Here is a 14245-nt window from a genome sequence, read left to right as displayed (position 1 = left end):
AGTTCCTTAAGCAGTAGGCCCTAAATCTTATCCAGGGATGAATCAACCTGTGGTGCCTGGCGCCTCGCAGGTTCATGTTTATATTTTGAGTTCATTGTCATGTCTATGGCTCAGTGAATGAGGATAGCCTGACCTTTCTATGGTTAACTATGCGTGACAGTACATTATTGGAAATTGTTTGATTGACTTGTGTGTAGTGTGCTTTGTACAGCTCGGAGCATACTGTCAATAGGGGCTGTATTTTACTAGCTGCAGACTAGAGGATTTCATGCCTAGGTTACTTATCAAAATGGATGGGGTGGGGGTGCAGTGGGCTAAATTATTGTCATGTGTTGTGATTCAGTACAGTAAATGACATTCGACTTATTTCACCCCTGCTGATTCGGTTGAAAACGAGACTCTTCTCTCTGAATGGGAATTCTATCCCATTACCCTCCTGGACCTATCAAACATAATCATTAACAAATCATATCACAATCAGCCAGGGCCAGAGATTTTCCCACACAGCATTTGAAGACTGTGTGTGTGTCAGTTTCTAGAGGCACTCGAGTTGTCACCACTGGTTAATTACAGGGCTGTGGTAAGGCTTCACACTGTGGAGGGAGGCTGGCTGATGAGAGATGGCTCTGTTAGTGATCACTGCAGCCCTGGAAGTGGCCTTTAATGCCTCCGTCCTGTAATTGTCCTGCAGTGAGTGGAGAGTTACATCATCCGTGCATTGCTTCATGAGAGCAATAGATTAGTAGTAGATTAAAAGGACATATGATGTTACACTGTAGACAGGGCTGTCCCAAAATGAACTATGTTGATGTGCAGGACACAGTAGGCTTCTTTTATGTATTCATTCATGTCTGTGGTTTGGTGTTTGAAACGCTCTTCAACCGATTCTCCCAAATGATTTATTAACACGTTCACCTTACAACAGGAATGCTGTTCGACCTTCACCTCAAAGTCTTTTGATCTAGTGTCTCCATCTCTCTGTTCCTCAGGGGCTATCCTAGGCCGGTCAGAGACGCAGGAGTGTGTCCACTACAACTACAACCCCAACCCTGCTGCCATCCAGGAGAACCGGGGTAACCGCAGTGGCATCGAGACGTGTGCCGGGGAGAAGGACAAGCGGAGACACTGCTTTGCCACCTGGAGGAATGTGTCGGGAACCGTAGATATCGTCAAGCAGGGCTGCTGGCTGGATGATACCAACTGCTATGACAGGTAGGGCCTATTGCATCAGGGTTCTGTGGGGGTGGGTTGGATAACATGTGTGATCTGTTACAACACACCAATGACACACGGTGTAATAACTAAGTGTATCATTGGTGTTTTGCAATGGATGACAAATGTTATCAGTATAATCAGTGAAGACTACTCTTATAGGCCTATCTAGTACCTCCATTCTGTGTGAGGACTTGGTCGTCCCATGAAGATGATGTGAAAGGTGTCGAATGGGGAGGACGAAAAATCATGAACGTGGTTCCTTGCAGGCTACACATTTTAAAAAATGTCAGCATTAGCACTCTCAACTTGTTCTAACAGCTACACTACTGCGATAAACAATTGAGCTTCTTCAAGTAATTTAACACCTGCAGTGTTTTTTTTAAACAAGCTAGGCCTAGATGTTTGCATATTGCACATTTGCCCTGTGAGCCAGAACAGACAGATAGAGATGGATGAAATCTTTCCTCACTCAGGGTTTTATATATATATATATATATATATACAGTGGGGAGAACAAGTATTTGATACACTGCCGATTTTGCAGGTTTTCCTACTTACAAAGCATGTAGAGGTCTGTAATTTTTATCATAGGTACACTTCAACTGTGAGAGACGTAATCTAAAACAAAAATCCAGAAAATCACATTGTATGATTTTTAAGTAATTAATTAGCATTTTATTGCATGACATAAGTATTTGATCACCTACCAACCAGTAAGAATTCCGGCTCTCACAGACCTGTTAGTTTTTCTTTAAGAAGCCCTCCTGTTCTCCACTCATTACCTGTATTAACTGCACCTGTTTGAACTCGTTACCTGTATAAAAGACACCTGTCCACACACTCAATCAAACAGACTCCAACCTCTCCATGGGCAAGACCAGAGAGCTGTGTAAGAACATCAGGGATAAAATTGTAGACCTGCACAAGGCTGGGATGGGCTACAGGACAATAGGCAAGCAGCTTGGTGAGAAGGCAACAACTGTTGGCGCAATTATTAGAAAATGGAAGAAGTTCAAGATGACGGTCAATCACCCTCGGTCTGGGGCTCCATGCAAGATCTCACCTCGTGGGGCATCAATGATCATGAGGAATGTGAGGGATCAGCCCAGAACTACACGGCAGGACCTGGTCAATGACCTGAAGAGAGCTGGGACCACAGTCTCAAAGAAAACCATTAGTAACACACTACGCCGTCATGGATTAAAATCCTGCAGCGCACACAAGGTCCCCCTGCTCAAGCCAGCGCATGTCCAGGCCCGTCTGAAGTTTGCCAATGACCATCTGGATGATCCAGAGGAGGAATGGGAGAAGGTCATGTGGTCTGATCAGACAAAAATAGAGCTTGTTGGTCTAAACTCCACTCGCCGTGTTTGGAGGAAGAAGAAGGATGAGTACAACCCCAAGAACACCATCCCAACCGTGAAGCATGGAGGTGGAAACATCATTCTTTGGGGATGCTTTTCTGCAAAGGGGACAGGACGACTGCACCGTATTGAGGGGAGGATGGATGGGGCCATGTATCGCGAGATCTTGGCCAACAACCTCCTTCCCTCAGTAAGAGCATTGAAGATGGGTCGTGGCTGGGTCTTCCAGCATGACAACGACCCGAAACACACAGCCAGGGCAACTAAGGAGTGGCTCCTTAAGGAGCATCTCAAGGTCCTGGAGTGGCCTAGCCAGTCTCCAGACCTGAACCCAATAGAAAATCTTTGGAGGGAGCTGAAAGTCCATATTGCCCAGCGACAGCCCCGAAACCCGAAGGATCTGGAGAAGGTCTGTATGGAGGAGTGGGCCAAAATCCCTGCTGCAGTGTGTGCAAACCTGGTCAAGAACTACAGGAAACATATGATCTCTGTAATTGCAAACAAAGGTTTCTGTACCAAATATTAAGTTCTGCTTTTCTGATGTATCAAATACTTATGTCATGCAATAAAATGCAAATTAATTACTTAAAAATCATACAATGTGATTTTCTGGATTTTTGTTTTAGATTCCGTCTCTCACAGTTGAAGTGTACCTATGATAAAAATTACAGACCTCTAAATGCTTTGTAAGTAGGAAAACCTGCAAAATCGGCAGTGTATCAAATACTTGTTCTCCCCACTGTATATATATTATATATATATATCACCTGATGTTTAAGTGTAACACTTTAGCCCCTCTTCACTTGTGTAAACATGTTAAGCTTAGCTCCCCCTCCATTCCACCAAATTGTGATGTTATCTGCCCAGCTATCCATCCAGCATGTCAGCTAGCGTTGCCAGAAACATTCTCTGTCATAGCGTGCGAGAACCCAGGCCCAGAAAGGCCAATTTACACGGCGGGTCTTGTCTTAGCATGCCGCTGAACCCGTTTACCTTCCATCTGCAGTAACCAAATCGATGTGTTTTTGAAGTGTGGCATGCTGCCATGTGATTACTCAATGTAGAGCAATGTAGAGCAACAGGTAGCTCCGGCCGTGCGGCAACTTACGTGTGTATACTCTACATGTAAACAACAGCCAAATGTTTTTTTCAAACATAGTTTGGAGTGAATACGGCTAATTTTGTTTCAGCTTCGGCTAATAAGCTTGTTTATCTAGTCAGGGGTGTTTAGAGAACGGAGTGTAGCTTTGATAGGGTTTAATGGAATGTAAGTTTGTCAGTTAAATATAGCATTCATTCTTTTTTTACTTCATTTTTTGTTGATTTGACTGAGTTCCAAACTTACGAGGTGAAACACAAAAGTACTTTTTTTACAGGAAGTAGCCTTCTGTACCTACAGCAACATGAACTACAACATCATATGTTTACAACCATTATATTACTATTCCTGTAGAGCTCCAGTCTAAAGCTCAAGGACAGTTTCCGAAATACCATATTTTCCTTAGATATACAATTGTAACCCAAAGAAACAAAATAAGTTCCAAAAAGAGTTTAGAAAAGGGAAGGTTTGCTAAGCTATTGGGCCCCGAAGGGACCAACATTTTGCTACATTGTTATGACAACATTGTCGCTCTCTTTTCCAGAACTGAATGTGTGGAGACGAAGGAAAGTCCAGATGTGTTCTTCTGCTGCTGTGAAGGAAACATGTGCAACCAAAAGTTATTCTACACCCCCGACAACACACAAGCTGTTCAGAGTAAGTTGTGTGTGTGCGCATGCTTGTGTTCCTGTATGTAGTGACACCATATCAACTGAAAAATATGTTATGTTCAAATCTGACGTCCTTGCCTTTGTCCGGATCATGACCTTTTGACTTTTGTTACGACATGAAACAAAATAAATAACCCAATATGTTAGTCATCTTTATTCTCTCACGTTACATAACGCTGACGCTCTGCATAACCGCTCTGCATAACCGCTCTGCATAACCGCTCTGCATAACCGCTCTGCTTCGTCAAATCTGCTCCATATTCCGGGAAGTGTGCGGCGTGATGTGATGTTCCTAGTTCCAGTGAGTGTGCAGTGAATTCCGGCATGTGCCATGGTGTGTCTGACCGTGTCCTGTGTGGCTTCCTGTGTGTCATTCATCAGGGATTGCTGTGTCTTTAAGATTAAAAGGGGATGATCTGTCCTCCTTATCCCCGTTGAGTTAACGGGCCTCACTGCTAAACATCCTCTTAGCAGGAGGAGGAATGCAGTGACTCAGAGGAGGTGTAGCTAGCTGGGTCTGGGCACACTGACATCAGCTTCCTCCACTGGTGCTGCTCGCTCTGCCAAGCAACAAATCTTCCTGGAACTCAATCTACATTCTTCCCGTAATTTTTGATTAAAAAAAAGAAGATATGTAATAATCTGATGACATCTTCAAAGAATGCAGAATAGAAACATCTAATCAGAAATCTCTTAATGTTCCTTGGTTCTGGAATTTCTTGGTCCTGGCAAAACATGTTTTTTATTACCACATCCTCAGTTGAGTATAAAGAAAAGAGAAATATTATCAGTGATCAGAAATGCCTTAATGTTGTGGTTGGGTTACTCCTTTTCCTCTTGTGCTATTGTTGCTCAACAATGAACAGAATTGCCCTTTTCAGAATAGTCATATTAATTAATGGGGAAAGTATTTGTGTGTTCTTGCATTGGAGTCAGATAGAGGTTATACAATAGATACACTCACTGGTCATTTTATTAGGTACACCCATCTAGTACCGGGTCGGCCTCCGGAATAGCCTGAATTCTTCGGGGTGTGGCGTTCAATAGTTGCTCAATTGGTATCAAGGGACCTAACATGTGCCAGGAAAACATTCCCCACACCAGTACACCACCGCTACCAGCCTGTACCATTGATACCAGGCTGGATGGGTCCATGGACTGCTTACCCCAAATCTTGACTCTGCCATCAGCATGACGCAAAAGGAACCGGACTTTGTTGGAGCAGGCAATGTTTTTCCAATCCTCAATTGTCCAGTGTTGGTGATCACATGCCCACTGGAGCCGCTTCTTCTTGGTTTTAGCTGACAGGAGTGGAACCTGGTGTCTGCTGCAATAGCCCATCTGTGACAAGGATCGAGGAGTTGTGCATTCTGAGATGCCGTTCTGCACACCACTGTTGTACTGTGCCGTTAATTGTCTGTTTGTGGCCCGCCTGTTAGCTTGCACGGTTCATGCCATTCTTCTTCGACCTCTCTCATCAACGAGCTGTTTTCGCCTACCTGACCGCTGCGGACTGGATGTTTTTTGTTTGTCGCTCCATTCTTGGTGAAAAGCCCAGGAGGGTGGCCGCTTGGCAGGTGCGCCGGATCAAGTATTCTGAAATACTGGATACGCCTGGCACCGACAATCATACCACACTCAAAGTCGCTTAGGTCACTAATTTTGCCAATGCAAACAGTAACTGAATGCCTCAACGCCTGTCTGCCTGCTTTATATAGCAAGCCACGGCCACGTGACTCACTGTCTGTAGTAGCAGTACATTTTCGTGAATGGGGTGGAGTACCTAATAAACTGGCCACTGACTATATATTAAAGCTTTGGGTGGGGAGATGGGCTCTACTACAGTACATTAGGCATGCCTTTCTCCCTCTGCTTATTCAACTAAACATGTACGTATTTGCAGCAGTGACTAACTAGATGTGGAATTCCCTGGATATTTGGAATGAAAAACTCGGTCGGTGCCTTACTATCGTATCGAGCATAAGGCTCTGCACATGCTCACAGCTGCTTTTTTTAACCTAGCAACAGGGCCTATCTGGGGATCAACCATGCAGGAGTGGATAGAAAGAGGGAGAGAACGGGAGAGAGCTTGACCTTCTGACCAGAGCGGCTCCATGCCTGAGTGGCGTGTACAGTGTGGTGATCCTATTGCCCTGGGGGCGAGGTGGGGGCGTGGAGAGCAGGGAGCACGCAGCAGGCAAGAGGAGGCATGTTGGAGAGTGGGGGGGGGTTGGGTCTGATGTATTTTTCAGCTCAAAGAGGCTAATCCGGGTTCTTATCCCACTTGCAGCTAAAGTGGAGCACTGGGCAGAGAGCTGGGAGAGGGGGAGGGGAGCGATGGGTATAGAGGGGGAGGGGCATGGCAAGGGGGTGTTGTGGCAGGCAGGCAACAGCAGTATCACAAACAGTGCCCCCTCTTTAACCACGCAATGTTACTACCTATTGCCAGTTCAGCTGAGGTCCCCCACATAGAGCAGTAACGATACACACATACACACACTGGATGTCACGCTGGCAGGCGAGGGAAGGGGTATCCACCACAGCGGTGAAACGAGTCCGTGTTGAGATTACAGGTCTCTCTTTCATGAAGCCCTGTAAAGGGACTGTGCCAGGATGGGTGCCTGCGAACCAAACAGGCTTTAGACAGATACACTAACTCACTCAATCACCAAGCCTGTGGCCCCACAGTTTACAGGGCTACTAGATTAAAGCGAGTTTTTACTGAATCGTTAGGGATCAAATCATCTGACTTCAGAGTACTGTCTCTGTGTTCAGGTTTCGTGTGTGTGTTCGTTTAACTATTCTTGTGAATACCAGAAGTCCTCACAAGGATAGTAAAACAAGGATAATTCGGACAAGTGGGGACATTTTGCCGGTCCCCACGAGGATAAATGCTATTTTAGGTTAGGTTTACAATTAGGGTTAGAATTACGGTTAGGGGTTACGGTTAGGAGTAAGGGTTAGGTATAGTTTTAGGGGTTTGCGGTTAGGGAAAATAGGATTTTGTCTGGGAATCAATTCTTTGGTCCCCACAAGGATAGCAATACAAAACTGTGTGTGTGTGTGTGTGTGTGTGTGTGTGTGTGTGTGTGTGTGTGTGTGTGTGTGTGTGTGTGTGTGTGTGTGTGTGTGTGTGTGTGTGTGTGTGTGTGTGTTAGAGCTGGGCGATATGGACAAAACCCATATCACGATAAATTGACTGAATTATCACAATGAAACGTTAAGTTTATAACGATGTACACCAAAGTTATTTTTTTTATTACATTACCCTTTAAACTACTTCTATTACTTTTAATGTTGTAACTATCAATTGTCACATTATCAAGCACCCATATTAGCAAATGTATTTCATTTCAAACTTCGCATTTCTCTAGTAGGTTATTTATCTTAATGAACAATATCAGCACTATGTCCACGATAAATGGTCGGTTTGGTCGGTTTATCATCCCAGCTCTAGTGTGTGTGTGTGTGTGTGTGTGTGTGTGTGTGTGTGTGTGTGTGTGTGTGTGTGTGTGTGTGTGTTTTCGTGCGCGCATGTGTGTGTGACTGAGAGCGAGATATCCTCTTGATTTAACCGTCACACCCATTGACACTAAGCCCGGATAGATTTGGCTGATTCCCAGCCCCAGAGAGACCCAGCTAGAAATGCATTTTATAAAAATGACATCAGACAGCTAGAGTTGAGCCCATATCAGCCCTACATTATGAACACAGAGACCGCAACACATAACCCATTTAGTTTTTCACATTCTTGGCAAAGTTATTAACAAAATACTCTTTCAGCACTCCTTGATTTTGAGTACATCCTACAATAGTCCTTTTGTCCAGGCATAATCTAGATTGATCTAATTTTACTCTCTCTGTCTTTCTTTCACTCTCTTTCCCACTCCCTCCCTCGCTCTCCCCTTCCCTCCATAGCAACGTCGAACCCGGTTACTCCGAAGCCTCCTCTCTTCACCACCCTGATGTACTCGTTGGTGCCCATCATAGGCATCACTGCAATCATCCTTTTCTCCTTCTGGATGTACCGCAATCACAAATTGGCATACCCGCCAGTCCTGGTGCCCACACAGGTAAGAAAACACACAGCACTAATGTACAAAACCCTCCTTAGTTGCAAAAACAGTTGTAGCTAGCTATGCAATGACTATTTAATAGACTAGCTACTGTATATCACTGAGGGTTGTTCTCATTTGAGTTCGCCTGTAGCTAGCATTTGATCTATGTTGGCTGGATGGCGGAAGCAAGGTATTCCAAGTGTCCACAGATATGCCACAACACCTCTTTGTTTTGACTGTGGCCCGCTTTGTTGATAAACTTTTTCTCCATCATGACTAAAGTCTGTGAGAGCAGTACTATGACTTTCAAATCACCTGTATGACAGAGATCAGTTGCTATGAGTTGTATTTGTACTTGAGCTTGTGCTGTTGGTAGCCTGAGAGTCTGTATTTGGCAGCTGTAGAGGAGACAGCGCTCATGTTCTCTTTTTTTCCCCCCTCCATCCCTTTTTTGGAACATTTTCTGAGAAATTACACCTTTTCGGGAAATGTAGTTCCCTTGCTTTGATGGGACAGAGCGTTTACGTAATCTATCTGCCATTGACACACACACATACACACGAATGCTCACAAAGTAGCATGTGAAATCTCCATGAAAGCCTGGCTGTGCCAAAGCTAAGGCTCCGGATACTTGGCAGTTTGGCAGAAATGTTAGTACATGACGCACTCAAAGAAGTGAATTCTAATAACATAAGTCTATTATAACGTCTTCCATTGCCTCAACTAGCATCCAAAATCAGTGAACACAATGATTTCTGAAAAAAGGATGATGCTCTTTCTTTACAGTATAGTAGTACCTCTATCTTCTTGGGTGTGATAGGGATGCATAAAAGTATGGACACCTTTCACACATGGTCAGTTGTTTGGCATCAAGCCAGTGAAGCCATTCATGTAGGCCACTGTATTCTGCTCATGTTGGAGTTAGTGGGAGCTGTGAAGTGGATGTGAGAAACCATGCTGTTTTTTAATGTTCCGCTATCATCTTTATTTACCCAGCAGTGTTGTGGCTGGCTGTGTTCGATGTGTCCTTTCAGATTTTACTGAGGCTGTGCCACAGCTGCAACAGCAACAGGCTCAAGTTAAAGGACAACTCTGCCACTTTTAACATGTGGGTTGTTATTATGAAGTATTTAGTGATGTCCTGCACAGTTTTAGTGTAATTTTATGTTTTCATGACTGTTTAGTGATTAGCAAAACAGGAAATTGCTTCTCTGTTACGTTTTCAAGTAGGAGCTGACTAATACAAGAAGTTATGGACAGCCATTTTCAGTGATCTATGTAACCTGTCTGTAGTTTTCTGATCATACTGGAACTCCCTGCTATATGTTGCTCTGGTTGTCTGTCTAATAACATCTGGAAATATTTTTAAATAGACGGTCAAGAACCTATAGAATGATACTCTACATATACTAAAGTATGTGGACACCCCTTCGAATTAGTGGATTCGGCTATTTCAGCCACACCTGTTGCTGACAGGTGTATAAAAATCGAGCACACCGCCATGCAATCTCCATAGACAAACATTGGCAGTACAAGGGCCTTGCTGAAGAGCTCTGTGAGACTTTCAACGTGGCACCGTCATAGGATGTCAATTTCTGCCCTGCTCGAGCTGCCTCGATCAACTGAAAGTGTTGTTATTGTGAAGTGGAAACGTCTAGGAGCAACAACGACTCAGCAGCGAAGTGGTAGGCCACACAAGTTCACAGAATGAGACTGGCGAGTGTTGAAGTGCGTAGTGCATACAAATCGTGTGTCCTCGGTTGCCACACTCACTACTGAGGTCCAAACTGCCTCTGGAGGCAACGTCAGCACAAGAACTGTTCGTCGTGAGCTTCATGAAATGGGTTTCCATGGCCGAGCAGCCTAAGATCACCATGCGCAATGCCAAGCGTCGGCTGGAGTGGTGTAAAGCTCACCGCCATTGGACTCTGAAGCAGTGGAAACTCGTTCGCTGTAGTAATGAATCACGCTTCACTATCTGGCAGGCCGACGGACAAATCTGGGTTTGGCGGATGCCAGGAGAACGCTACCTGCCCCAATGCATAGTGCCCACTGTAAAGTTTGGGGAAGGTAATTTCCTGTTTAAGCATGACAATTCCCCCGTGCACAAGCGAGGTCCATGCAGAAATGGTTTGTCGAGATCAATGTCGAAGAACTTTACTGGCCTGCACAGAGCCCAGTGAACACAAGGATGACGCTCTTTCTTTACAGTATAGTACCATACCAATCGCCCAACATCAGCACCTGACCTCACTAATGCTCATGACTGAATGGAAGCAAGTCCCCACAGCAATGTTCCAACATCTAGTGGAAAGCCTTTCCAGAAGAGTGAAGGCTGTTATAGCAGCAAAAGGGGGACCAACTCCATATTAATGCTCATGATTTTGGAATTAAATGTTTGACAAGCAGGTGTCCACATACTTTGGGTCATGTAGTGTATTTATAGTCAGCCTATTCCAATATTTTTCTGATGTTCAAGACTCAAACTCCCATGATTCCATTCTACAAAACTACTCCCATAATCACCGACTGAAGTTGCAGCTCCAGCAGCCATTGTGCCCTTTCCAAATTTGTTCTAATTGAATTACTTGTAAACGTCATACTTTTTATTAGTTCCAATACGCCTCCAGTGTTGGATGGTAGCTTGGTCACTGAGGCTGTATTTGTCTGTTATCGTAGAAAACACTTTAGCTACTTAGCTAGCTAGCTTTGCTGCACTCCAGAGTGGTGCAGTGGTCTAAGGCACTGCATCTCAGTGCTAGAGGCGTCATTACAGACCCTGGTTCGATTCCAGGCTGTATCACAACCGGCCGTGATAGGGCAGCACACAATTGGCCCAGCGTCGTCTGGGTTAGGGTTTGGCCGTCATTGTAAACAAGAATTTGTTCTTACCTGACTTGCCTAGTTAAATAAAGGTTAAATAAATTAAATAAAAAAGCACCAAATATACAGGCTGAGAGATACTAGGATTCTGTAATGATTTGCCTGTAAAAGTCATAATAAATGTTGTGTTTTTTAACAGGCCTACATGTTGTTTAAGACAGCCACTAAGATTAAACTGTTATTTTGGATGGAGCAGTCAGGCTAGCTTGCATTCTAACTAGTTGAAGTAACTCTGTGTGTCACGTTCCTGACCTGTTTTCTGTTGTTTTGTATGTGTTTAGTCGGTCAGGGCGTGAGTTAGGGTGGGCATTCTATGTTATGTGTATCTATGTTGGTTAATGGGTTACCTGATATGGTTCTCAATTAGAGGCAGGTGGTTTACGTTTCCTCTGATTGAGAACCATATTAAGGTAGGTTGTTTCACATTGTTTGTTGTGGGTGGTTGTTTCCGGTGTTTGTATGTTTGTTACCACACGGGACTGTATCGTTCGTTCGTTTGTTTGTAGTCTGTACCTGTTCGTGCGTTCTTCGTTGTATGTAAGTTCTCAAGTCCAGGTCTGTCTACGTCGTTTGTTGTTTTGTAGTTTGTTTAAGAGTTTTCGTCTTCGTCTGTTTTGTAAATAAATTTCATCATGTCAAACTACCACGCTGCATATTGGTCATCTGATCCTTCTCGCCTCTCCTCGTCTGAGGAGGAGGACGAAGTAGACGTTCGTTACAGAACCACCCACCAAACCCGGACCAAGCAGCGTGAGTACGAGCAGTGGCCCACTACACAGGAATCCTGGACATGGGAGGAAATAATGGAGGGAAAAGGACACTGGGCTCACATTGGGGAATATCGTCGCGCTCGTGAGGAGATGGAGGCAGCGAGAGCCCAAGATCGGTGGTATGAGGAGGCAGCACGGAGACGTGGCTGGAAGCCCGTGAAGAAACCCCAAAAATGTATTGGGGGGGGGGCTAAAGGGTAGTGTGGCGAGGGCAGGTAGGAGACCTGCGCCCACTTCAAATCAAAATCAAATCAAATTTATTAGTCACATACACATGGTTAGCAGATGTTAATGCGAGTGTAGCGAAATGCTTGTGCTTCTAGTTCCGACAATGCAGTAATAACAACAAGTAATCTAACCTAACAATTCCGCAACTACTACCTTATACACGCAAGTGTAAAGGGATAAAGAATATGTACATAAAGATATATGAATGAGTGATGGTACAGACGGCATAGGCAAGGTGCAGTAGATGGTATAGAGTACGGTATATACCTATGAGATGAGTACTGTAGGGTATGTAAACATAAAGTGGCATAGTTTAAAGTGGCTAGTGGTCCATGTATTACATAAGATGGCAAGATGCAGTAGATGATATAGAGTACAGTATATACATATACATAAGAGATGTGTAATGTAGGGTATGTAAACATTATATTAGGTGGCATTGTTTAAAGTGGCTGGTGGTACATTTTTACATAATTTCCATCAATTCCCATTTTTAAGGTGGCTGGAGCTGAGTCAGTTTGTTGGCAGCGGCCGCTAAATGTTAGTGGTGGCTGTTTAACAGTCTGATGGCCTTGAGATAGAAGCTGTTTTTCAGTCTCTCGGTCCCTGCTTGGATGCACCTGTACTGACCTCGCCTTCTGGATGATAGCGGGGTGAACAGGTAGTGGCTTGGGTGGTTGTTGTCCTTGATGATCTTTATGGCCTTCCTGTGACATCGGGTGGTGTAGGTGTCCTGGAGGGCAGGTAGTTTGCCCCGGGTGATGCGTTCTGCCGACCTCACTACCCTCTGGAGAGCCTTACGGTTGTGTGCGGAGCAGTTGCCGTACCAGGCGGTGATACAGCCCGACAGGATGCTCTCGATTGTGCATCTGTAGAAGTTTGTGAGTGCTTTTGGTGACAAGCCGAATTTCTTCAGCCTCCTGAGGTTGAAGAGGCGCTGCTGCGCCTTCTTCACAACGCTGTCTGTGTGGGTGGACCAATTCAGTTTGTCCGTGATGTGTACACCGAGGAACTTAAAACTTTCCACCTTCTCCACTACTGACCCGTCGATGTGGATAGGGGGGAGCTCCCTCTGCTGTTTCCTGAAGTCCACAATCATCTCCTTTGTTTTGTTGACGTTGAGTGTGAGGTTATTTTCCTGACACCACACTCCGAGGGCCCTCACCTCCTCCCTGTAGGCCGTCTCGTCGTTGTTGGTAATCAAGCCTACCACTGTAGTGTCGTCCGCAAACTTGATGATTGAGTTGGAGGCGTGCATGGCCACGCAGTCGTGGGTGAACAGGGAGTACAGGAGAGGGCTCAGAACGCACCCTTGTGGGGCCCCAGTGTTGAGGATCAGCGGGGTGGAGATGTTGTTACCTACCCTCACCACCTGGGGGCGGCCCGTCAGGAAGTCCAGGACCCAGTTGCACAGGGCGGGGTCGAGGCCCAGGGTCTCGAGCTTGATGACGAGTTTGGAGGGTACTATGGTGTTGAATGCTGAGCTGTAGTCGGTGAACAGCATTCTCACATAGGTATTCCTCTTGTCCAGATGGGTTAGGGCAGTGTGCAGTGTGGTTGCGATTGCGTCGTCTGTGGACCTATTGGGTCGGTAAGCAAATTGGAGTGGGTCTAGGGTGTCCGGTAGGGTGGAGGTGATATGGTCCTTGACTAGTCTCTCAAAGCACTTCATGATGACGGAAGTGAGTGCTACGGGGCGGTAGTCGTTTAGCTCAGTTCCCATGCTTACCGTGGAGAGCGGGAGTACGGGCAGACACCGTGTTACGCAGTAGAGCCCACGGTGTCTCCTGTACGTGTTCATAGCCCGGTGCGGGTTATTCCACCTCCCCGCACTGGCAGGGCTAGATTGGGCATTGAGCCAGGTGCCATGAAGCTAGCTCAACGCGTCTGGTCTCCAGTGCGTCTCCTCGGGCCGGCATACATGGCACCCGCCTTACGCATGGTGTCCCCGGTTCGC

General features: G+C 45.4%; 1 protein-coding gene across 2 annotated transcripts in view; it reads left to right on the top strand.

Annotated features, from left to right (window-relative positions):
* Positions 1–14245, top strand: part of LOC139546771 (activin receptor type-2A-like) — a 47050-nt gene that overhangs the window by 16058 nt on the left and 16747 nt on the right. For both annotated transcript variants that reach the window (XM_071355539.1, XM_071355538.1), the window contains exons 2-4: positions 990–1212; positions 4223–4335; positions 8268–8422. In XM_071355539.1, the coding sequence (XP_071211640.1) occupies positions 990–1212; positions 4223–4335; positions 8268–8422 (491 nt within the window). The remainder of the gene's footprint in view (positions 1–989; positions 1213–4222; positions 4336–8267; positions 8423–14245) is intronic.

The sequence above is a fragment of the Salvelinus alpinus genome, chromosome 20 (genome assembly GCF_045679555.1).
Source record: "Salvelinus alpinus chromosome 20, SLU_Salpinus.1, whole genome shotgun sequence".
NCBI lineage: Eukaryota > Metazoa > Chordata > Actinopteri > Salmoniformes > Salmonidae > Salvelinus > Salvelinus alpinus.
Note: the sequence above shows the minus strand (reverse complement) of the source record. Positions and strands in the feature narration are given on the sequence as shown.